General features: G+C 34.0%; 3 protein-coding genes and 1 non-coding gene across 4 annotated transcripts; all 4 read right to left on the bottom strand.

Moving 5' to 3' along the window:
• Nucleotides 1–344: 344 nt before the first annotated feature.
• Nucleotides 345–3,057, bottom strand: LOC108987729 (GTP-binding protein SAR1A-like). Its single transcript, XM_018960713.2, has 3 exons — nucleotides 2,776–3,057; nucleotides 1,930–2,061; nucleotides 345–818 (listed from the first exon to the last, which is right to left on the bottom strand). The coding sequence occupies exons 1-3, from the start codon at nucleotides 2,902–2,904 to the stop codon at nucleotides 498–500; spliced, it is 582 nt and encodes a 193-aa protein (XP_018816258.1). The 5' UTR covers nucleotides 2,905–3,057; the 3' UTR covers nucleotides 345–497.
• On the bottom strand, nucleotides 1,331–1,451 carry LOC118349328. Its single transcript, XR_004802301.1, has one exon. It is a non-coding gene; the product is annotated as a small nucleolar RNA snoR83 (small nucleolar RNA).
• Nucleotides 3,058–5,270: 2,213 nt separating the features above from the next.
• On the bottom strand, nucleotides 5,271–9,392 carry LOC108987726 (calreticulin). Its single transcript, XM_018960706.2, has 14 exons — nucleotides 9,191–9,392; nucleotides 7,869–7,976; nucleotides 7,555–7,747; nucleotides 7,190–7,448; nucleotides 7,035–7,091; nucleotides 6,888–6,935; nucleotides 6,683–6,769; nucleotides 6,543–6,600; nucleotides 6,346–6,413; nucleotides 6,159–6,254; nucleotides 6,001–6,048; nucleotides 5,799–5,828; nucleotides 5,608–5,718; nucleotides 5,271–5,518 (listed from the first exon to the last, which is right to left on the bottom strand). The coding sequence occupies exons 1-14, from the start codon at nucleotides 9,288–9,290 to the stop codon at nucleotides 5,507–5,509; spliced, it is 1,275 nt and encodes a 424-aa protein (XP_018816251.1). The 5' UTR covers nucleotides 9,291–9,392; the 3' UTR covers nucleotides 5,271–5,506.
• A 5,418-nt stretch (nucleotides 9,393–14,810) lies between these two features.
• Nucleotides 14,811–21,127, bottom strand: LOC108987724 (pyrophosphate-energized vacuolar membrane proton pump 1-like). The gene is made up of 8 exons (XM_018960703.2): nucleotides 20,601–21,127; nucleotides 18,548–19,122; nucleotides 17,955–18,334; nucleotides 17,770–17,856; nucleotides 16,883–17,213; nucleotides 15,835–16,245; nucleotides 15,450–15,509; nucleotides 14,811–15,291 (listed from the first exon to the last, which is right to left on the bottom strand). The coding sequence occupies exons 1-8, from the start codon at nucleotides 20,830–20,832 to the stop codon at nucleotides 15,085–15,087; spliced, it is 2,283 nt and encodes a 760-aa protein (XP_018816248.1). The 5' UTR covers nucleotides 20,833–21,127; the 3' UTR covers nucleotides 14,811–15,084.
• Nucleotides 21,128–25,568: the final 4,441 nt, after the last annotated feature.

Here is a 25,568-nt window from a genome sequence, read left to right as displayed (position 1 = left end):
ACAAAACAGAACACAAGTTACCACATTGAGTGGACTTGGCATTGTCATTGCAGCAGCTGACGAGTGAATATTGGCTCTTGAAAGAGCAGCAAAAATAGTGAACCTCATATAATAAAAAAGCCACAACCCATTAAAAGAATTTTGCAACTGCATACTCTTTATGATGGGTGACTTTAAAGCAAACAAATGAATTGATTGCGGTTCACACATAAACGAGGAGGTTGGGAAGAATCTTGAAGCCATCCTTCAATTACCAAAGCCAAAAAATGGGTTTTACTTGTCTTTAAAATGCCCCTCTCCCCCCTCTAGGAGAGCACAAATCATCAATTTCTTCTTGCCAAGGATTATAGCAAGGTGAGGTGAGTTATCTCTGTGGATTCACCATAAACAAGAAAAAAAATTCGGAACAAGTGAAATATCTCCAACAGTAACTTTCGAACTGACATATAGAAATAACATATAGAAATAAGATGGCTAATCCTCACTTCTAGGGCCTACTAGTTAATGTACTGAGAAATCCATTTGAAACCATCTCCATAACCCATTTTCCGGACAATACTACACATGAAAACCTCAAGGGGACGGACATTCGAGTCTGCCAGGTTCACCTTACCCTTGCCTGTGGTGAAGTTGGTTAGGCCAAGGTGAAAACGCAACTCATCCTCTGAGGCAGCGTATGGAATATCAATCTTATTGCCAAGAATAAGGAATGGAACATTTGCCAATGCCTCATCAGAGAGGAGAGCATCCAGCTCTTTCTTAGACTCGGCAAATCTTTCCTTGTCATAAGCATCCACCAAGTAGACAACTGCATCCACCTTCACAACAAAGATGAAATGTATTTAGCAAAAGAGCATTAAAAAATTAACAAGATAGACAGAATCCTGCGGCACGAAGGAGCAACATACAAGAAGCACATAACTGAAACATATTCATTATTCATATTCTCAACTATAACGACCCAAGGGAGGCCCAAACCACATCTAAACCCATACTCCAAAAGCACTAGTCAAGGTTACAATTAATGCCCCTTGGAATCATTATAAAGTTCTCCTCGCAAGCAATGTGAGATCTCATTCACCACCTTCCTATACACAATCACACATTCAAGATATTACACCCACCAAGAATCTAAAGAGATTTATTTATTTATATACTAAGTAATTTTTCATGGGCACCTGGCATTTCATACTCAGCACCTAAGATGTTCATGATTGACATGTGAGAAGACACTGAATACTTGTAATTATGAACTTTCTTATTCTGATGCAAGAGATCTGCATGTACTCTTTGACCTCGATAAATTTGGTAAAATGGCAATGAAAATGGATCATTTATGGTGAGATACTATTAGCACACATTTTAAAGACAAAAGGTGCTATCAGCGAACTCCCATAATCAATTTCTGCCTCCCATGAATCAGATAAAACATAAAAAGGTTTGTCTGGGATTATGAAGGCAGAAGTATCTTACGATTTAAGGTTTCTATAGGCAATAGCATAAGCCCAAAAACAATAGCAAAGGCTGCTGGTGTTCAATTGAGATATCAAAGCAGAAGGATATGGGCCAGATTTCAACAAGCTAGGGGAGAGAGAGAGAGAGAGAGAGAGAGGGAGAGAGAGAGAGATTTATGCATGTGGATACAAGCACCAAAATTCTCATTTGCCCATTATTTAATAAAATAGTTCAAACTACTACAAAAGGCGTAATTTTTCCATACTAAAAAAATTTATTCAAATTTCCAACTTTATGGGCTATAAAATCATAATCGTATCAACACTTCATATAATGCTCCCTAGTGTAAATGGTCAAGCACGATCACTATAAGATTACCTTGCATGTACTATCAACTATTATTATTTTTTATTTATTTATCAGTAAAACAGCTAATATTCTCATAAGAGATAATTGATAGACCGAGAAATCTACCTTAGCATAGTAATCTTTCCAAACTCTACGAGCTATCTGATGTCCTCCCAAATCAAAAGCCTTGAACTTGATTTTCCCAATACTCAACTCCTCTGATGTTGGGTACTGCGTTGGCTGGTGTTGAACTAATCTCTGCAATATCCCATTACCAAGAACCAGAAAAACGAATATCAAGTAAGTGGAAGTATTTTTCAATAAAACCCTGCCCAGCATTTGTTTGCCCAGAAACAATATGATTGCAAAACAGTTGCCCTCAGTCCCAGTTTCCTATTGATGCGACTTCCAAAATTTAAAATTTCGTGTAAACACCAACAAGTATAACTTTTTTGAGCGAGTAGGTTCGAAAATCTCTCTCTCTCTCTCTCACATCACTTTTCCCAATCTCCTGTCTATTCCATGCAGCCAAAGAGAACTTTCAATGAAAATGAAATAAAATAAAATTACAAACCAAAAAAAATTCAGGACTTAGCTCAAAATCAGCTTCCAGTCAAGTCGAACATGCTGCACTTATCATGTAGTTATGGTAATACCCGTTAACAATCTCATCCCAAGTCACTTTCTAAGTGTTAGACATTCTCTCATCAACAAAGTACACGATTTGATATCAAAATTAAGATTTTCAAAATAGAAATCCGATCCTTTTTCTTCTCTTTCATTCCATTATACCATAAATTCTTTTTTTATAAGAAGCCCAATTTTCAATCAACATACCCAAATTAATTTTTTGAAAAAGAATCATAATACCAACAGATGAAAATAAACAAAAAACAATTTCGAAACATCCTAAACTTCTCTCGGCAACCAAACAGAAGATTTTAAGACTACAAAAGATTCCAAAATAAGTACCTCATCTTTAAGCATATGAAGCAACGTCGTTTTGCCGGCATTATCGAGACCTAAGAACAAGATCTTGGCCTCCTTTTGCCACAACCCAAGCGACGCAAGAACGCCGTAGAACCAGTCGACCAAAAACATGGTTTTTACGAGAACGACTCTCCGAAACGCCCAGTATTTACCGCGACTGCCACCCAATCGACACCAAAACGGTCACACAGAGAGAGAGAGAGAGAGGGAGAGGGGTTGGCTCTGTGTGGAAAATGGAAATGAACGTGTTCGATGTCCAAAAGTTACGTGGGATTGATTGTTGGAGGTGTTCACCGGTGACAGGCTGGACCGGTTGGAGATTGGGGGTAGGTGGCAAGGTGCCCAGGATGTGAGGCGTGGGTGGACCGGTTTACCGGGTGAAGGTGCTGGGACCGACCTACGATTGTAGCTACTGTGATTCTGTTAGTATTATAACACTATGAGTCGGGCTACTCTGCCCGCTGCCCGCTTAAGTTGACGTTACCCTTTTTTTTCACATTTTTTAATATATTTAAATATTTAAAAAAATACTTTAATAGACTTAAAATCAATTCTTTAAATTAAATTAAATTAAATTTTATGTAATTTTTACAAAATAAAAATATTACATAATATTAAATTTATAAATTATGTCATTTTATAAGATTCTTTAATATATTATATAATAAAAATAATTTTATAATATAATATATCATATCAAATTATATCAGTTTATAGATATATTTTTATAAAATTTTACTTAATATTATACGACCACGTTGCTTTGGATTGAATAGAGTAAAAACCTCTATTGTATTCTTACTTTATAGTTTTAAATTCTACATGCTGTTAATGTTAATTAAGTAATTTACGTTTCATGTTTATTATCATTAAATTAAATGTATTAATTCTCTAATTTATGGCGCCTTACGGAAGTATAATTTCAAAACATTAAATTTGAATCATTAATTTCTGTGATATCAGAATGTGTAACCTAGAATTGGGTAGTTACGGTGTGTTGAATCTATGTATTTGGAGGTGTGTTAAATCTATGTATTTAAAGGTTTTTAGACCACATATAATCTATATAGTATAATTTAATTTGTAAAAATTATGTATTTAGAGTTGGATAGGTGGACTCAGAGGTCGGATTTGCCGATGAGTTTTTCTATGTATAAAGCAAGTTTGCGTACCAATCTACGTATTAATATTATTGTCTTCATATTCTAAATTTAAATTAGTATTGTTTTCAATAAAATTTACTTTCTGACCAATCATATTAAATGAGTGCGCAGTATGCAAAATTGCTTACAATTAGATTTTTCCTTTACCGATTTGGTATTTGACACGTGGATTTTGGGTTGGTTTGACCAATACCAGAAAATGAGCTTGAAAATATGCTTACCCGATCGGCGAGACAAGCAATCAGGGTGTTAGGGCAAGAGCTGCAGAGGGCGGCGCGTAGGTTAGATATTTGTTTTCGCAAATAAGATGAGATGAGTTAAGATTAAAATTAAAAATTAAATTAAATATTATTAAAAAATATTTTTTAAATATTATTTTTATTTTGAGATTTAAAAAAATTGAATTATTTATTTTATTTTGTATAGGAATTTAAAAAAATTATAATAATGAGATGAGATGAATTGAAAGAAATTATAAAAACAAACGATAAGATTTTGTATTTCTCAACTGATAACGTGACCAAAATGTTCACATTCTAATCCAAGAAAATTCTTAATAAGATTTTGTATGTTTTAAAACAGTAACAAGATATTTTTAAATTTGTAGGATAAAGACTATTTTTTAATCATTGCTTTGAAATTTCCAAAATAAGAACTTTGTTGCGTCACATGTTAATTGGTGTTTAGTATAAAAATCGGAGATAGTGAGCACCCACAATAATTGACGGACGCTTCTACGCCCACCGCTCCCGCTGGGATTGGAAGCCGCCGTTAGTTATTTTGGTGTATTTTTTTTTTTTTACATGTATTTTTTAATATTTATAAATATTTTTTAAATAAAATTCATTATATTATTAAAAAATATTTTTTAATCATGAAATAAAAAAAATGACAGGACTGTCCAATATATAAAATTTCCAAGCACAATCTTCCTCTTTAAATTTCCAATATTTTCATAAGGCTTGTCCAATATATAAAATGACAGGACTGAAATCTCACATTTTATGTTGAGATAAGACTAATACTATTTTTCTCAGCCCACAAAAACATTTTTAACCTAATTATCAACCAAAAAAAAAAAAATCACATCCCACCAAAACAAATATTTTAAGCCCGAGTCTATACAAGAAAAAGTACTCGGTAACTCAATTGAACTTTTAAATCCAAAAAATTTAATTTTAGAAAGACGCCTGACCCGAGTGTTACACCTACTGTATCTTAATTAGTTTGCCATATCACCCTAAAGCATAATAATAATAGCTCCGACACTTGCAGGCTGGTTGATTCATCTAAAGCAAAAAACAAACAAAAAAGTGAAAAATTAAAAATGCCATTCGACGAGAAGCCAAAATCCAAGCTACTTCAGAGAGTTTTGACTATATAAATCAGACAATATTCTCTTTGTTCGAAAATGGCTCAAATAGTTTTTGCACGAAGCCTACAACCGTTTCTGACAAAAACCCCCCTACAACACTAATAAAAGCTTTTCTTTAAAAATTTTGGACCATTTCATGCCCAAGGCTAATCTCCATAACTGCAAGTTCTCTTCCTCACAGTTCATCCTGCAAACATAAAGCACAAGAAAGAAAGATCAATTACAAGTTTACACACAAACATGATATTGTTCAATTAAACTGAAACGAAGACCTACATGTTTGTCCTCTTCCTTTGTTTCAGCACTGTCTGTGCTTTCTTCTAGTTTGGCGTCGGCATCGGAATCTTCTCCTGCATCATCATCAGCATCATCATCTCCATCCTCGGCCTGAAAAACAGGTTACCAATGTTAGGACCACAGCAAGTGATGCTAAGTCACAATCGCCAGAAATCAGCTTGTAGGCTTACATCAGAATCAATTGGGTCATCCTTTGCTTCCTGTAAATAATCAAATTCCGGAGTTAGGAACAAGCAACAAAATAATAATCATAAACTCTGAATAGAGCCAGCAAATACTTTCAGCATTCAGAAATCCCATATGTACATGCATTTTTGCTTTTAAAAGCTTTCTTATAGAAGAGAAACAGAATATGTGAGCAAATAGGAGTACCTCTTCTTCTCTCTTCTTTTCGGCCTCGTCAAATGCCTTCTTCTCAACCTGTAAAATCGTTTGATCAATCAGATCATATCTTCAACTAGTATGAACTGAGAGCTTTCTTATAAAACATGAACCTGAATAGATTAAAAAATAACACAATTGCCACTTACATCCTTGTGCTTGCCCCATGTTTCCTCTGCCAACTGCTTGGCATATTCCGGATCATCAGTGATCAAAACATTGTCAAACAAGGTACCGGATTTCACCTGGAAAATCACACGTCTTGCTTGTCAGAATTAAGCTGGCTGCATGGAAACATAATAGTACCAGAAAAGAACAAAGTTGAAGCATACAAACCTGCCACAGTTCAATGCCGACATATTTCAAATTGGGGTAGACATAGAGATTTGGGTCATCCTTGAACTCTGTTTAATATTGAAACCAAGGAGTGTTATTGAATAGTTAAACCAACCGTGATCAAGATTCTCGGTGTGTCGCAACACAAAGAATTGTTGATATTGTATCCTATGCTTATTATGTGATAGGCAACGAACCTGGGTTGTCAATCATTGGTGCCTTCCACTTCCCCTTGTAGTTGGGGTTCTTGATTTTCTGCATAGAGGTGAAGCAAAGTGTGAAAAAGGGGATTCTAAACCACACTACACACCATACCTTGTAGTGGTATTCTACAAACCTTTGGCTTCCATGGGCCCTTGTACTCAGGGTTTGCAATGGTTGGAGCAGTCCACTCACCATCCTCCTCATCATCCCAGTCCTCAGGCTGAAACAACAAACCATCTTGTCAGGAACTACATTATTTTTCCTTCACGAGGCAGCCATTAACTACATATACATCCCAGAGACGTAATATTTTCAAGAACAGGAAATTCAGTGGCTACCTTCTTGGCATCAGCATCAGGAATTTCCTTTGGGATGTCATCGTAGCCCTATACACATATTGAAAGTCATATTCCATGTACTTCAAAAATATATATGGAGAAGAAAAAGGTTTTATGAACAAGGGAAAAGTTCAAGGGATCCACTACCTCTGGCTTTTTGTCCTCAGGATCTGGAATGTACTCTTTGTCATCCCAATCTTCGGGCTGACAACATCAATAAAGTTGGGACAGCATCAATATCCAGAACCAGAAAAGAGAAGCTAAAATAAAACTAGTCAGACTGTGCATGGATAAGTATTTACTTTCTTAGCCTCAGGATCCTTGATTTTCTTTGGAGGAAGGAGACTCCAGTCGCTGTATACACTCCCAGATTGTTTCTCCACATTGTCAATTAGAATGCTGTAGCTTGCATCCGGCTTGAGGATAAAAGTATAAACATGACTGAGCTGGTCAGTCTCACACGGGACATCCTTCTTGATCAAGTGGTTCGTTTCATTGTAATGGAGAATAGCATGGACTTTCTTGGTGCTATAGCCACAGATATCTGGCCCAAACATGATACTGCAAAACAAACAATTTTTCAATACAAGATCAGAAACTTTCAACAAGAAATAAATGCACAGTGAAAGTTGAAATTTTCAAATCGTAAGAGAATAGGGTATTTGACCTGTAAGGGGTATCTCCACCAAATTTCTTCTGATCAATTCCTGCACTAAGCAATTTCATGTAGCCACCTCCACAGTCAAGCTTTTGTTCATGCTTGACAGAAAATTGGAAGACTAGAACCTTATCCTTGTTGCTGAATTCAGGGAACTCAGCTGAAATGGCATAAAATCGGTAGTCTTCGCTCGTCTGGATACCTGTTGAGAAATCATACACCAACGTCAAAACATTCAGCCTGAAGAAAGCAGCATTATATTGAAAATGCTAACATATTGTACCAGTACATATACACAAACATTATGCAGTTTAGAAGGGTACCTTTGTCATTAGGATCTCCATGCCATTTACCCGCAGTGTAGTTCCATTCCCCAGCCACATTTTCATCTTTCTTCCAATCAGATGTAACCCAGCGACTTTCCCATCCGTCTTTAGTATTCATCCAACAATACAGGCACAAAGAACCAAAGGAAATCAGTATCAGTGAACATACAGTGCTAAAGGAAAGCAAAAAATAACAAACGGTAAAGCAACATTCAGCAATGAACAATGCATAAGAATTCAGCTTATTTGCAACAAACGGGTACATATCCGTGCCCCTCATATAGAAGCAGTGGACAACCCATGGACCCCACATGTACATGAGTGAGCAGGATCTACACTCGCACACATGTACATTCCCCAGTTCAACAGGAGGCTTTGTTTTGTCATATGTCACGGATTGGAATATGTAAGATTCGACAGTTCTTATAAGTATTTTTCTTCGTTTATCTATCTTTGGGATTACTCGAAATGAAGTTAAATTATAAAGAAAGGTTATGGATTGATCCCCATAAAAACAGATGGACCTTGAGGAAATGCTACCAAAATATGATCACCTAAGCTTTCTTCTGACATGCCTTCCTTCATTCAAAGTGCACAAACCAACACATCATAAAAATACAGACTTCTTATTCCAATCATTTTTGTAGTTTTTCCATCTAATTCCAACGCCGAATACATTACTGCATACCCACACACAGCCAATAGACATCTGTTAAGTCCGTTATGTATGTATGTGTATATATATATATATATATATATATATATCACCAACACATATAAGAAGCAGCCCTTGTGTATCTTGGCTTCAGTCTTGACAACAAAAAGCAAGCTTAACCCTAACACATTTATAACCACATTTCATTTCATAATAACTAACCATTCTCATCAACGCTACGCCATCACACACGTTTTTTCACGATTTAGTACTCAAAATACAAAAGTAATAAATCAATTCAGCACACAACATGGAAAATTCTCAAACAAAATTAATCATATCCAATCCCAAATGTTTGACATTACCATCCCGATCGTGAGCAAAGCCACTATTTCACCATTTCGACAATGAAATAATCGAAATGTTAAGGTTCTCTCAGATCTAATTCAAAACATGGAAATTATGACATTCGTACAATTTCAAAATCCAAAACCATTAGATCGAACGCAAATACACACAAAAACCCGATCCTTCACGAATCAAACAGCCATTTATGTGAACAGACCCTCGAAGACTCTAATAAGCTAAAATGCGATCGAAAGAAAAAGAAAAACACGCGCGAACACAACATATATTTTATACATAGCGCGAAAGAGAGAGATACCGTCGAAGCGTTCTTCGAAGAAGACTTTGGCGGAGGTGATTGCGAGGAGAGAGAGAAGGAAAAGAGAGAAGAGGTTAGGGTCACGAGCCCCAAATGCCATGGCTGAGAGATAGATAGATAGAGAGAGTAGGAGCCTCAGAGAACAAGTGTGAACTCCGGGTGAACTATATAGGGCCCGTACTTGGGTTCGTTTAAGGGGGTAGGGGCTAGAGCCGGTAAGCTCAGAGTGGTTAAAAGCTTTTGACGTGTCAAGTAGTCGACTGCCAGGTAAGCTCAGAGTGTCACTCATTTGACGTGGCCCTTTTTGATTGGTCTCCGTTCCAGCTTGGGAGGTTCTAATTGGATGTGACACGGGTGATACGTTTCGATTTTCAAGTTTCCGGAACTACCCTCGAGTACAAGGGATGCCTTGAAAGATAACTGCCGTTTAAAATTTGATGTTCGACTTTATCGCTTTCTTTTTTTGAAACTTTATCGCTTTCAATTGCCTATCTACTTTTTATTTATTTTTTTAAGGAATGTTATAAACACAAAAAAAATTATATAAAAAAAATTTATAAATTAATATAAATTTATAGAATTTTTTAAATTTATTTTATAATAAAAATATATTTATAATATAACGTATCACATCAGATTATATTAATTTTTATATAATTATTTTATGGTTAAAATATTTTTATTTAATTTTCCATTTTTATGGGCAATATGAAGTTAATTAGAGATAATAACAATCAAGGGTTTGAATTTAATTTGATATTATATTAATTAATTGATTTAATTTTAATAATTATTAAATTAATATATTTGCTTTTATCTTATCTTCGTGTAATTTTTTATAAATTTAAATATCTATTTTGGATTAAATCGCAACTTAAAATAAGAAAGATGTACTTTTAAAATCTCTACCTCATCCTCCACTCTTATTCACCTTTCCATTTAAAATTCCGGTTATATTTTAAAATTTTGTTTTAATAAAAAAGGTGAAATAGAACTTAATGGTCCCGGTCCCTTATTTATCGATTTCAATTGAGAAAAAGACAACTTTAATAGGTTTTTTTTTTTTTTTTAAAGGAGGATTCTACAATAATAAAATGAGCACTAAAACAATTTGGTTTGAGGTGGTCGATTATGTACAGGTTATTTCTCTAAACTGATAAATTTGATTTTACTGATTTCAGTATGATTCGATCCGTTTTTCTGGTTTTAATAAAATGTAAATTTGTTAAAAACATCTATTTATAAAAAAATTGTTTTAAAAAAATATATTTTATACTTTTAGTCCAAAACCTGTTGTTATTACAAAAATCTGTTCTACTAAAAAAAATCTGATTTACTAAAATATGCTTTACAAAATCTGTTTTACTAAAAAAATCTGCATATATGGTGTGTAAATGATGAGAGAATATATGTGTGAGTGCATATATTAATTTAGTGAATACATGAGATTTGTGAGAGATGAAAGCATTAAAAGTAGCTAGCAATCTATAACTTGGAACAAATATATGTGTGAGAGAGAGACAAATAGCTGAAGACAAATGCATGGAATTGAAACTACAACAAAAGGATACCTAGCTAGAATGTTATTACAGATCAAATTCGTCACTATTTACATATGAAAGTGCTTTTGATCGATTAAATTTTTATGTTAAAGATTAAACTTTTATTTTATATATTATAATAACATTATTTTATATATAATTATAATTTATATTTTTATATATAATATTTAAAAAATAATTTAATGGAACTAGTTCAATTCGAGTCTAAAAAGTCTAGAATCAGAACTAGACCGGTTTTGGCTGGTTTTGCCATTACGAAAATCAGTTCTGGACCGAATCGGTCCAAAATCGGATTGGTTTAGGCTAGTTCGGACTGATTTTCCGATTTTTTTTTTTAACATTTATGATTCTCACACAAAAAACGATAGTGTGTAAAACATGAAGTTGTTCAAGTACATACAAGCCACTAGAAGCGGTGGCAAAAGGCGGTCGCAATGGAAGGAGGTGGTGGGTACGACTGTACGAGGACTGAAATATTGATGATGGCGTGCATGCTTGATGGTTGTTGACAAAGTACAATGAATTCTCCTATAACTTTGAAAAAAGATGAGAAAATATATACAAAAATATATAATAAATAAGTCATAAAAAAAAAAACAAATATTACCACAAATCTAATGCCCAAGTGAAGGCAGTGATGTTTGGAAGGGTAAGTGGTTGTAAATAGTGGTTATTTATTTAATCGAGAATAAAGAGTAATATTCGGTTCAGTAAATTTATGAGTTTTATTTATTTAAAAGTCGGTGAACAAAGCACGCCCTCCATTTTATTGATATGGTAAGATTTAATTTGTAAAAGATTTTAATTTTAAATTTTTCTAATAAATCAAATCTTATCATGTCAATTAAATTGAGGGTATATTTTGCATATTGACTTCCAAATAAAAGTTTTATAAATTTATGAGACATGCCTTGTCAAAAAAATAAAGAAGAATATTTATTTATATATTAACAATGATTAATGATTATTATTTTTTTAGTTGCAATTGTTATTCAAATTTAATTTGCAAGCGTCCATTATTATAAAGGCGATCTTTGACCAAATCATGATCTTAAAGTTTCAACTATTTGACATTATGCAATCTTGAGATGCTGCCACACATGGGATTTATTTGATAAATATTTGGACATTTTAAATGCTTGCTGGTTTGGTTTGACTTGGTTATGGTCGCAGTGTCATCTTGAAAATCTGGTCTTTATAATTGTGAATCTAATTATTAGACAAATCTTTTATTTCTCTAATATTTTCAATTTAATTGTGAGAATGAATTAAGCTTATAACATATGATATTGTTTTCTTTTTGACCCATAAATCAAAATAAATATAAATAATAAATTTATAACTGAAAATTTGGCTGCTATGAAGTTTAATGATGATATATAAGAAAATGTATTGGATGTCTTAATGGCTGTGCAGATGGAACCAAATGTTGGAGGTGCAGATGTTGTTGAAGAGCTAAAGTAGTGAATGTCATTTTCCTTTGTTGAGGAAGTAAGGATATACTATATGAGGTATGCCAAACAAGTTGGTTTTGGAGTGACAAAGCGAAGTTCCAAAGTTGGAGTTGATGAGAAAATAAGATATTTCACTCTTGCTTGTGTCCGGCAAGGCATGTTTGTAAGCTCATTGTTGAATATTTTTAAACCGAGACCGATGGAACACAATTGATGCAAGGAAAAGATCAATGTCATATTGGATTTTGAATGAGAGTTTTCTTGAACCATGTTATCCTTGAACATACTCATGCTCTCAGTTCTGAAAAGGCAAGATATATTAGATATCATAAGAGGTAAGATGAATCAATAAAGAGAAGATTAGAATACAATGATATAGATGACATTCAATTGAGCAAGAATAACAGTTCTTGCATTGCTGAGCCAGGAGGGTATGAGAATCTGACTTTTGGAAAAAGAGATGCATGTAATTACATATGTGAGGTTAGATTCATTCAGCTTGGGGTCGAAGGGGCTAAAGCACTACAAAACTACTTTACTTGTATGATGGTGCAAAATGATAGTTTCGATTATGTCATGGATCATGAAACTAGATTGCGAAAAGTGTTTTGGGCATATGCCCGAAGTAGAGTTGTGTACAAATTGTTCGGTGATGTTATAATTTTCGACATAACATACTTGATCAATGCATACATTTTGTGGGAGTTAATTATCATGATCAATCAATTATGTTTGGATGTGGCTTGTAGGGGTGGGCAACGAGGTCTCGCACCCCGCTGCACTGCCCTATTCGCCCCATCCCCACCCGTACCTCTGGAGGCCAGCAGAGGCAGGGGATGGACTGGGCTAAGCCCCGCTCCGTTTTTCCCCCGTCCCGCATAATTATATATATAATTAAAATTAAAATTATATATATATATATATATATATATATATATATATAAAGAGCTCATAAGTGAAACGGCACCGTTTTGTCATGAAAAAATGGAAAAAACGGTGCCTTTTCAACTTAAGTCCCCCCTCCCTCCCGCACGTCTTCTCAAACTCCTCTCTCTCTCTCTCTCTCTCTCTCTCTCTCTCTCGCACGACTGCACGACCACCACCGTCGTTTGAACTTTGCAATTTCACTGCGCCAAACTCCAAAGGTAAGACTCTCGAACCTAGATCTTTTTTTTTTTTTTTTGAGTTTTGGATTGGAGATTGGAGGAAGGATGGGTAAAATTGGGGGCGGGGGAGGGTACGGGGCCCCGTTGCCCACCCCTAATATATTGGACTGACTTTTAATCATCTTTTACACATTTGCACGATTTATTTTCCAAAATATTAATCATAATCAAACATTCATTTTCAACATTCATTTCCTTCTATCATTAACAATAATAGATATCCCTAAGCTTACCAAGTGATTTTTAATAAACCACAATAATATATAACAATATTAATCATCATCAAACATTCATTTCCTTTTATTATGAACAATAAGCCACAATAGTATACAACAATATTAATCATCAACGAACATTCCTTTCCAACATTCATTTCCTTCTATCATCAATTGATTTTTTCATAAACTTTAGAGTAAATCAGAGTAGTATACAACAATCCAACTAATCATCCAAGAAAATAAAATCGTAGAGAAAGGAAAATTGTGAGGGCTTACATGGCGGCTTAGGAGTGTGGACAGCTGTGTGGGGTGGCGGCGGCAGACCCTAGTGTGATTTCACCTAAATCTCACAAACTTGAGATAGAGAGAGAGTTTAGACAAAGAAATTTGGTGGCAGTTAGACAATACCCTCACCTTTGAAAGTGCCGTTGAATGGTGGCCACACCGCAAGAGGCGTAACTTCAAGGGGAAAGGAGGCTCGGCCTAGGAGTGACGCCAAGGCTTCTAAGAGAGAGAGAGAGAGAGATAGAGAGTTAGTGGGGGGAGATAAGTTCAGGAATGGGTGATTTTTCTTTTTAAATCCCAATTATGATTTCCAAAATTGATAGTATAGATTTATATTTATTCATGTAATATCCCAATTATAGTTTTATCTGATCGAGTATAATAAGGTAGTGAATGGAATCTTCATTGATTGGTTAAGATGATTCTTGCCCTTTATGAATAAATTCAAGAGGGTCTAATTGTAACTTTGACTAATCATTTTAAAGTATGGTTCAAAATATAAGTTACCCTTCATTGATTCGTCCAACCATGGTTGCCCTTGGTCGATGAAAGTGCATCGAGTATAATATGGACTCATTTGGCTCCTTGATTGCACTCAGCTTTACTAAATTCAGTTTAAATTTAGATCTCTTCTAATATCCAAACACCTAACTCTCAAATCACTATATTCATCCCAACTCAAAACTTCTTTACACATTAGACCTATAACTTTTTTTAACTTTCCATAAATATATTTAAACTCATCTTAACATCTAAACACATCTAAATTCATCTTAAGTAGACTCCACAAAATTCACTCAACTATCTAAACTCATCTTAGATGAATCCCACAGAACTCACTCTACCATCTAAACTAATTACTATTTATAGAGAACTCAACTCAACGAAGCCTAACTGTCGATGTATCAATGTGTAGAATCATCTGATTTTCAGAGTAAGCAAACGAAAATCAAGAATATTTCGATGTTGGAAAGATGAGAGTCTGAAGAGTGAAACTGAAGTTAATACAGAGGTACATGATATGATAACAGCCTAGAAAGTGAAACAAAAATCAGTACAAGATATACATGCAGAATACTTGTTTATAAAGTAAAGCCGCATTATTTTGTTCTTTACATCTTGGAGCTACTCATTACGATGAGAACTCCATCAAGTTTGCTGCTCGAGTCTCCACACCAGAGTTAGATGACCATATTACAGCTCCAAATTTTAAAGCCATTTGAAGATTATGCCACCATGAGTGGCAAAGAATGGAGCAAACACCAAGGATTCGACTGCCATGAGCTTGATCAGGATGTTGAGTGAAGGACCAGAGGTGTCCTTGAGAGGATCTCCAATCGTGTCGCCTATGACGGCTGCCTTGTGAGCGTCTGACCCCTTGGGACCAAGTGATTTAGCATGTTCACTAACACCGGCCTGTGAGAATTGCATTGAATTAGTGAATCAAAATCCGAAAATTTGGTGCCAAGAGATCTTATCTCCTTACAAAGATGATTGCAGAATGAAATCTGATGATGAAGTATTATAGACTAGAAAGAAATATCAAACAAAAATTGGAAGAGCAAACAACTTACCTCTATGTATTTCTTTGCATTATCCCATGCACCACCTGTGTTGGAAGCTGAGATGGCAACCTATGAAGAAAAATATAAAATAGAATACTCAGTTAAATACTGAGGATTCATTTGATGGTGATTGAAAATGACAACATATCCAATACATACTTGGGGATGGATTGACCATCATGACAAACTCAAATTTCAATTACCAGACAAAAACAAGAGTATGTGAAGTAAACAAATTCGAGAAATTGAAAAATATGAGCAATCAGAATAGAAACTGAGATATTTCTGTGGTAGCCAAAGTAAGAGCAGTTGCAAAACTATACCTAAAGACAAACATGTATTGGTCTACAAACAAATGCCACTCTTGTGAAGAACCAAAAAAAAAATGGTATACCTGCACACCAGAAACAAGAGAACCAGCAAGAACCCCAGCAAGAGTCTCCACTCCAAAGAAGGTGCCAGCAATTAGAGGCGTGAGCATCACCAAAGCGCCAGGTGGGATCATTTCCCTTAGTGAAGCATCAGTTGAGATCTTGACACAAGTTGCGTAGTCTGGTTTTGCTGTTCCTTCCATGAGGCCAGGAATAGTATTGAACTGCCGGCGGACCTCTTCAACCATTTTGAGAGCTGCACTTCCCACACTCTTCATTGTCATGGCTGAAAACCAGTATGGGAGCATGGCTCCCACAATCAACCCAATGAAGACTTTTGGAGTCAGCACATCCACGGTCTTAATGCCTGCCCTGCTCACGAAGGCACCAAACAAAGCTAGGGAAACAAGAGCAGCTGATCCAATTGCAAAACCCTGAAACATAAGGCATAACATGTCAATACATGTCAAAAATTTCAGAGGTTGACTTGCAATCTCAAAATGGAGTCAGGTCTTATGGAAACCTGGCATAGGGGCATATACCATGACGATTAACTTTATTAGTACTGGAAATACAATTTATTAGACGCTTTTCATCACCTTTTCTTAAAATAAAAAAGAAAATGATAAAAGATGAACAGAGTGTCAATGTAAACTCCTTTGCTCCATGGTTATGGGAAATATTTCCAAAGACCGATGGAAAGAAACAGTGTTATTTTATTCAACAACTTTTCCATTGCCGCTAAATCACTTTCCCCAGGATTAATTTTTGTGATATATCCTCTCCATTCTTTTAGTTATCTTTAATTGGTTTTCAAAGTTAACAGAAAGTTAACAGAAGTTTTTCAGTATAAGCTAGTTCTCGGGATAATGTGATTCAAGTTACTCTTCTTGGTTAGCAGCTAGTGCCAATATTCACCACTGTAGCAAGGTAACAAAAAACAATGATCTCATACAGAGTTCAGTAACTAATTATGTATGGCAGCATCTTTAAGATTGTGCTAAAGCATAGTCATGAAATGCTACTCTTAACTAAATCAGAAAGTATAAAACCGGAAAAAGGATAAAACACCTTGCCAATTGCAGCAGTAGTATTGCCAGCAGCATCTAAAGCATCTGTTCTTTCACGTATCTCATGGCTCATACCCGCCATTTCTGCAATTCCACCAGCATTGTCACTTATGGGGCCGTAAGCATCAATTGCTAGACCAGTGGCGATTGTGCTGAGCATTCCTAAAGCAGCCACAGAAACTCCATACATTGCAGCCAAGCTAAAGCTCACATAAATGGCAATGGCAATTGAGAAGATGGGAATGATGACAGATTTGTATCCAAGAGCCAAGCCAAAAATCACGTTTGTAGCAGCACCTGTCCTGCAAGAATCTGCCACATCGCGCACTGGACTGTTGAACATGGTAATAAACATCACATTCGTAAGTTGATGGATACAACACATTCAAATATAATCAAAATCATTTATTTTGGAGATGCTATAAAGTGAATAGTGTCAAATTCCTTAGATTGAAAGAGTTCATTTGAGCGCGTTAAATGCTGTATTTTGCAGAAGTAGGAATCAGAGTTATCAACATGATATAAAATTATTTTCTAATAAAAAGTTTTTCTACAAGTTTAACACTTTTGACATTTCATTTCAATTCTGAGCCTCTATTGGTTCACCTCTAACCATGTGGAAATTCTATGGACAGCAATGACATTTTAATTAGGTCTTAAGCATCAAAATGTGTGATATCATTTCTGGAACCAAAATTTGTAAGGTTCTGAAAATTTAAAAGTTTGAAGGGGGGGGCAAGTAGCAAATGCCATGCGTTTGCAGCAGAGGCAGGAAGACTTGATCCAATTATCACTATATGGCAATGGATTAATTTAAGATCATAACAAGCAATGCATAAGACCAGAAGAAACCAAGCACTAAATTATAATCTGAAGAAGATTATTCACCTGTAGGCATTGCTAGTATAATATTCTGTAGTGTACCCAATAGCAAGTCCAGCCCACAAGCCAATTGCAACACAGAAGAAAAGGTGCCTGAAGTCACATATAATTTAATAAATAAAAAAATCCTTTTGAGTTACAAACCAATCATGCCAAGTACAGAAGAAGGGGTGCAGCTGGGGGAGGCATACCAGTTCTTGACAACCTTGTCAGTCCCAAAATTAAACAGAGTAAATTCTGATGGCAAAGCAAAGAAGGTGACCGTGGCAATACCAGCGGTCATCAAGACAGTTGAGATAAGAAGTTGCCTCTTCAAGGATGGTTCAATATCACTCACATTCTTAACCTCAAATATATCAGTTGCAAAAAGTGTTGTTATTAAGCAAACCACAATCCCCATTGAGCTTATAATCAGAGGGTAAGACATGGCCGTGTAGTCATGGCTGACACCGAAAGATGATATTGAAGCAACAAAGAGTGCTGCACAAGATGATTCGGCATAAGATCCAAACAGGTCAGAACCCATTCCAGCAATGTCTCCTACATTGTCACCCACATTGTCCGCAATTACCTAAAAGAAGTAACATAACATTCATTCAAACTAACCAATATTGAGTTATTGACTGTACTGAGTAAGCCTGAATTTTGAAATTGGATGGCAAACAAAAACTATGCATTTACAAATCACATGATATGTGTTCAGAAATATACGAAGAAATTCACAGAGATTTAGAATCTGGTCAATTTCAGTCAAACTATAAGAGGAGAAAAAATAGAAAATTACAGCTGGGTTACGTGGATCATCTTCGGGGATATTCTTCTCAACTTTTCCAACAAGGTCAGCGCCAACATCAGCTGCTTTTGTATATATACCTCCACCAACTCTTCCAAAAAGTGCCATTGAAGAACCTCCAAGTCCATAACCAGTGATAGATTCATAAAGTCCCTCCCAGTCATCCCCATAATACAACTTGAATAGATTGATCGAGACCCACAGCACCAAAAGGCCATTGGCAGCAAGAAGGAAACCCATCACAGCACCAGATCGAAAAGCTGTAATGAATGCCTTACCAACACCATACCTTGCTTGTAGAGTGGTTCTAGCATTGGCATAGGTAGCAATCTTCATCCCAAGGAAACCAGAAAGAACGGAGGTAATAGCCCCAAGCAAGAATGCAATGGTGGTAAAGAGGGCATTAGCCAAAGCTGGTTTACAAATATTCCCTGTGTTGTAAGTGCAAGGCTCACTTTTGGCGCTGAAACCCTTAACTGAACCAAGGAAGAGGAAAATGATGACACTGAATACCCCCGTGAAGATACTAAGATATCTGTACTCTGTAAACAGAAATGAGGTCGCCCCTGGGAACATGAAATAGATCAAATTGAGGTCAGATAATATTCGGATATGGTGACATTATCCCTGTCCAACAAAATGCAGCCAAATTCCATTCTTTTACAACAAATTGAAAATTAAAGATTTGTATCACACTCTACATTTTTGATCGAGTAATGCTCAAGCCACAAAGAGATTATACAAAAGTAATTCTACAAACTGATATGACTTCATGTGATCTGTTAGATTTACTTTACAATAAAAGTAAATTTACAAATTGATGAACCATATCAAACCACATCAGTTTGTGGGATTACTTTTATGTAATCCCTTTGTTTGTGGCTAGAGTATTTTCCTTTTCGATTATACTGGCATGTTGTTCAAGTGGATTAACGTAAAAGGGGTCCAAACTCCAAATCACAGTATAATGTTAGGGAGAACATAAACAACATGTCTCATATCATAAAATTACAGAACTTCCATGCGTGCGTTTATCTTTTTAGGTTTACTCAAACATACAACTATTCAGTTTGCCCACAAAGCACCCACAGATAGAAGACCATATTAAGAAGGCCCATCTAGCAGCCCTGAATAAACGAGTAAAAATATCATAATATACAAGTTGAAAACACAGATCATGAGCACGCTAATGGTAGAATACTACGAAAAAAAAAACACTACGCTTGGAAGTTGTCTTCGAACTCTCTAGTTTCCAAATTTTCCTTTCTTTGATTCTTGTCGGCTGTAATGGTTGCATGTATTTGTTAGATGAATTCACTTCTCAAAGATAAGCCGACAAAAGTCCCAAATATATATGTGATGAAAGGGATAAAAATTAGTTACCTAGCTCTTGAAACTTGAATGAACAACTGAAAAATCCCAGAGGCAATAAGCTGGAAGAACACATTTTGTGCACAGACAAAAAAAAGGAAAATCTATTTATACAAAATTCAGACAGCTATCTGGAAAGGGTAAAGGAGAAGAAAAAGAAGAAGAAAAACAACAAGGGGCTATGAATGGAGAGTGAAAAGATAACATTACTCCGAGCGAGTTGACAAATAACAAATAGTGATAATTGCAATAACAACAAGAAGAAAAGTGTCTAAATATAAAATTAATATGTCAATCGCAAAGGGAAAGAATAAAAAAAGAAAAAAAAAAAGGCAAAAAACTATATCCCGAGAACAGCCAAAAATGAAAACAGAGATGACAAACAGGAAGAGAGAATAAAAAAATTAGGAGTTCACAGATTTAACAATCTATGAAATCTTTCTCCTATTTTGGTCTCGGCTGACATAATGAAACTCATCATCCCAATTTAAATAACAAAATGACACCAAAAAACAAATTACAACACGAGGATATCCTTGATCCATAGAATACAGCACAAAGGATAACAAACAATAAACAACCAGAGATCTCAATCATCAGGAGCTAAACCAAAATATGACGCAGATACACCCAGAAAAAGTAAATACATACTTTAGAGAGAGAGAGAGCTCACCAACAGATATGGCATGCTGAATCTCAGCACACTTGATGGAAACCTCAAGAGCGTCAACACCCTCCTCAAACTCTCCTTCAATCAGCCTGTCCTTATACTCATTATGACCACCAGAGTGGCCAGAAACCCTGACCTTTGAGACCAAGTACCACTGAAGCAAAGCAAACGCAAGCCCGATCAAGGCAGCCACAGGTATCAGAACCTGTGTAAGGCCCTCACTCAGCACACCCATGACCAAAAAATCAACTCTTTTTAGATGATTCCTGAGTTGCCTTAGCAAATAAAGCAAAAACCAGTCCTGGGTTCCGAAATACAGCCTCTAAAGCTCCAACCTACAAATCCAGCAAGTACATTATCCAAAAAATATCCGAGTGGCCTGCTTTTCTCTGAGCATATCCCGCTGTCCTTGCATGGCCTTCAGAATGTATGAACCATATGGCTTGGAATGGCTGTTGGGAATCAGGAAAGATTATTCCAAAGCTTGGATTTTGTAAACTGGTTGTTTTGATCAACCGGTATGGGTTCTGTCACTGCAATCTTTATCCGATGAGCATATTTATTTTGTCAAAGATGGATACAGTTGGATGGGTCAGCATCCGAGAGACGAGATAAGGACAACGCAAATAATTGCTTCCCGATTAAGGATGGGACACGTTATCAGGATTTGCAATAGTTCTTATTGCACTATAAATTTTCCGAACGAATAAGGTACCACTTCGTGTTATCAATTAGGGAGGGGGAGGTGCTGCTTTTGGGATTAGGTGTAGGGTGGTGCTACTCTTATCTATATTTTATACCTTTTAATCCTAACGCCCCCATTTTAATATTTTGATAATTATATCGAATAAATTTTTTTTTAAAACAATAATCTAAAACTTTAAAATATAATTTAGATCCTAACTCTTAAGACTCATTATTTTTGGAGAATTGTCGTACAATTATTTAAAAAATAAATAAATATAAGATCTATATAAAATAATAATAATTTTTTAATCATACACTTTATTTTTTGTTAAAATAACTATACGATCTTTATATACTTTACGACTACATATAATATTACTCTTATTTTTTAGACAATAGGAGACATTATTTCGGCCACCATCTTGAAAAACGGTCGGAATAATCATAAAAGAAATTGAGTAATGCTACATACAGTCGTGGAATGTACAAATACCGTGCAGTCGCTTTGAAAAAGAGTGGAGTCTACTATTAAAAAATTAATTTCTTTTTCATGTGAGTTTTATATTTATTTACTTTTTCAAAACAACTACACGGCACTTGCATCCTCACAATTGTAAATATCATTTCTTAAATAAATTAATCAAACTCAGCCATGATAGCTTAAGTTCGATTTTTCCTTAGATCAAACTGAGATTTAAGTGAGAGATCATAGCGGTGGATTACTATATTAATCTTCTCGAAGATTTAGATTCCATGGTTAAAAGCTCTGCCGTGGAGTGATTTCTCGTCATAAAAAAAAAAATAATAATCAAGCTGGTATTATGGGTGATAGTTACTAGTTAGAGCTCGTCGGAAAAACTCGTGCAACAGATTTAATGTTGGATTATCATATTCGATCGGATCTTACACTTGGACGAATTTAGCAATTTCAATCATTTCTAACGTGTAAGGTGTCGAATTGGTATGGTTTGCCACCACCTTAGACCCTGAGGTGGTGGCAATCCACTAGCCAGTTTTTATTTTATTTTAATTTAATTATTTGAAATTTAATAAGATTTTAATCTTATAGAAGTGAATCTATTTTAGAGCCGATTTGAATTGACTCAATCTTACTATTATTTATTATTATTTATAAATTTTAACTCATAAATCTTATTATTATTTATAAATCATCTCAATTTAACTCATTTTATCTCTTAATTTAAATAAAATCCTTTATATTTTCGATTAGCAAGTTTAACACACTAATTTAGATCAAATGTTAGCTGATCTAAAAAAAAACAACATTCTATTAGTGCCGTGACGAGCAATGAAAAAGAAGAAATTTTTGTTGAAATTATAGAAGAATTATCAGGTGATTCATCTGATAAAAAGAATATAGATTTACTTGAAAACAATTAGTGTGTTAAACTTACTAATAGAGAATATAAATAACTTCATTTAAACCAAATCCTTATTTTAGATTTTCTCATTTCATTATCCTCGAGTTCATGATTAATGGTTTCACAATTTGAAGATTACAAAGGAGGTCGATCTCTGACCAATTCTTGCGTGGCACGTGGAAATACGTCTTCATTGCACAAGAAATATCCTCCCTCGAGTTCCAAAAATCCAAACGGATAATAATTTATGAAAAAGTCTACACAATTTTTCTACTATTCACACAGCATCCAAATATCATATTTTTTTTAATTTTTTAATTTTATCAAATATTTAATATATAAATAATTAATAGAATAATTGAATTAGTTTAAAAAGAACAAATTCAAAATACAAAAAATATTAAAAATTTTAAAAATTTTAAAAAATATGGTATGTGGAAGTTGTGTAGCAAAACTCGGAACCATTGCTTCTCTATGGGAAATAAGTATTTTTTTTTATTTTATTAAAAAATATCGGCCTTCAAGTTTAATGTATATACAGTTCATACGGCATATAAAATTATAAATAATGTTAAATAAAGTCTTTAGATTGTGCAGTCTCACAAAAAAAAAAAGGATTTATTATTAAAAAAAAATATTTCTGATATGAATATTAAATTTATCTATTTTTTTAAAAATAAATGCGTGAGATTTACACATCCTAAAATTGTAAATATTATTTCTCTCAAATTATTTAAAATGAGACACATTAAATTGTGAGAGGAAATAGAAAATCTAAGATTTATTTATTTTCTTTAATAGTGTTATTTTTGAAAAGTCCTCAAATTTATAGTAAATTTATATCTTGTTCTTGAGGAAAAAAATCTAAGATCAAGACTTTAGAGAGAACGTTATAAATAAAATAAAATATATATGTGGATGGAGTCGGTCAATAGCACTACACACGTTTTCAAGGGATAATCCTATAAAAATGTAACTTGTTGAATTTATTTAAAAAATAATTCTATATACAATCATAAAGTATATAAATATCGCATAATTATTTTTTAAAAAAATAAGATTTATTATTAAAAAATTAATTTTTTTCATGTAGATCTCATATTTTATTCATTTTTTTAAAAATAATTACGTGACAGTTATACAATTCACAAATATAAATATCTTTTCTCTTATTTAAAAGGCAACCTGTTTACAAGGGCAATTGACTCTAAAACCACCACTATTCAAGGACGATTAAGAAGGAAAAGAAGACAACTTTTCTTTTACAAGTTATTAGGCTTGAGTGGTCCTTAGGCTTAGCTCACTTTACTTCGTCCCTTAAATTCTTAATTATATTATTCGGTTAATTAAATTCTGGCCAAGAACTCTTTTTATAATAATAAAAAAAATATTATGAGAGAATATTTTTATAAATTTACTTTTACGTAATCTTTTTATATTTATCATCTTCTTAATAAGTGTTATTTATTAATCTCGTTATCTCCTTAAAGGTGACATTAAAAGTAAATTGCACGATGAGAAAGCCTCTTTCCTTCTCTTCCAACCAAGAAAATAAACAAATTAGGTCAACCTGATTTTATTTTCTAATATATTTTTATTTTTCCATTCTATACCAATGAGGATTTTGATTAAAAAATAAACAAAATGATTAGCTTAATTAATTAAGAGTAATGCTATATATAGTCATAGAATGCGTAAATACTGTATAGTTGTTTTGAAAAAATATAGAATCTACGGTTAAAAAATTAATTAATTTATTTTTATGTAAATATTGTATTTATTTTTTTTAAAATAAATTATACAGTATTTATACACTCACGATTATAACTATTATTTCTGATTAATTAAAGGGCTTTCTTTTTTCCTTCAAAGCTTCCAAGATGGTCAAGGAAACGCAAATTGGGTAAGATTGAACGAATGCATGAAGTTCTCTGAATGATTCTTGTCCACTTTGAATATCTCAACTTGCAAGAAAAATAAAATAAAAGAACAAAATGTCTTCAATTGTGTATTAATTGACACGTAAAAAAATGTTCATTCAAATTCAATTTTCAAAACCATCACATTAATTTACTGCATTTTATTATTCTGGTATAAGCTCATGATCATGTCAAAGTCCTTGGTCTTTAATTTCAGTTATCTTTTTCTCCAACTCCAAGGCCAAGCATTATATAAATTGAGACAAAAAAATAAAAAAGGGATATTATAAAATATGTCACCAAGATGAGCTTGCCACGGTATTCTATCTTTTCCCACCTACGCGCCTACACTTTTTCCTGGAGTAGTTCAACAATCTGCGTATAATAAAAAAATACGTGATCTATTATTAAAAAATTAATTAATATTTTATATAAGTCTTATATATATTTATTTTTTTTAAAATAATTATATAATAATTATATATTATTATTTTTCTTAATTTATATATCTACATTTTTTAAATATAATGGAATGGAATTCGTCGCGAATCTATCTAGATGGATCGACTCATAATTAAGTCATCCCCACCCTCCAAAAAGCCTAATTAAGTGCTCTTAAAAATTGTAGCAAAGTCATGATCGGGGTTCAGTGTTTATTAAGCTAAACTCTCTTTGCTTGGTCGCCAATCAATTATGTTGCACAGCCCGCTGAAAAGGTTGACATTTTAAATTGAAAGTAAGCGCTCGAACCCAATCAAACACATGTTTTGACATGACATTTTGTGTCTTTTTAGTTCAAATCTTAGATTAATTTATAAGAATGTCAAATCATATTAACGAGTTATATTTGTATCGTGTCAAGATATATGTATTATAATATATATGTCAATTTGAATACGACTCGTTAAGCTTATTGTGTTAAAATTTCAGACCCTAATACGATCTATTAATATAATGAGTTGACACAACTCGATCCGTTTATG

This window comes from Juglans regia, chromosome 8, assembly GCF_001411555.2.
Source record: "Juglans regia cultivar Chandler chromosome 8, Walnut 2.0, whole genome shotgun sequence".
Taxonomy (NCBI): Eukaryota; Viridiplantae; Streptophyta; class Magnoliopsida; order Fagales; family Juglandaceae; genus Juglans; species Juglans regia.
This window is presented reverse-complemented; position numbering and strand designations above follow the sequence as displayed.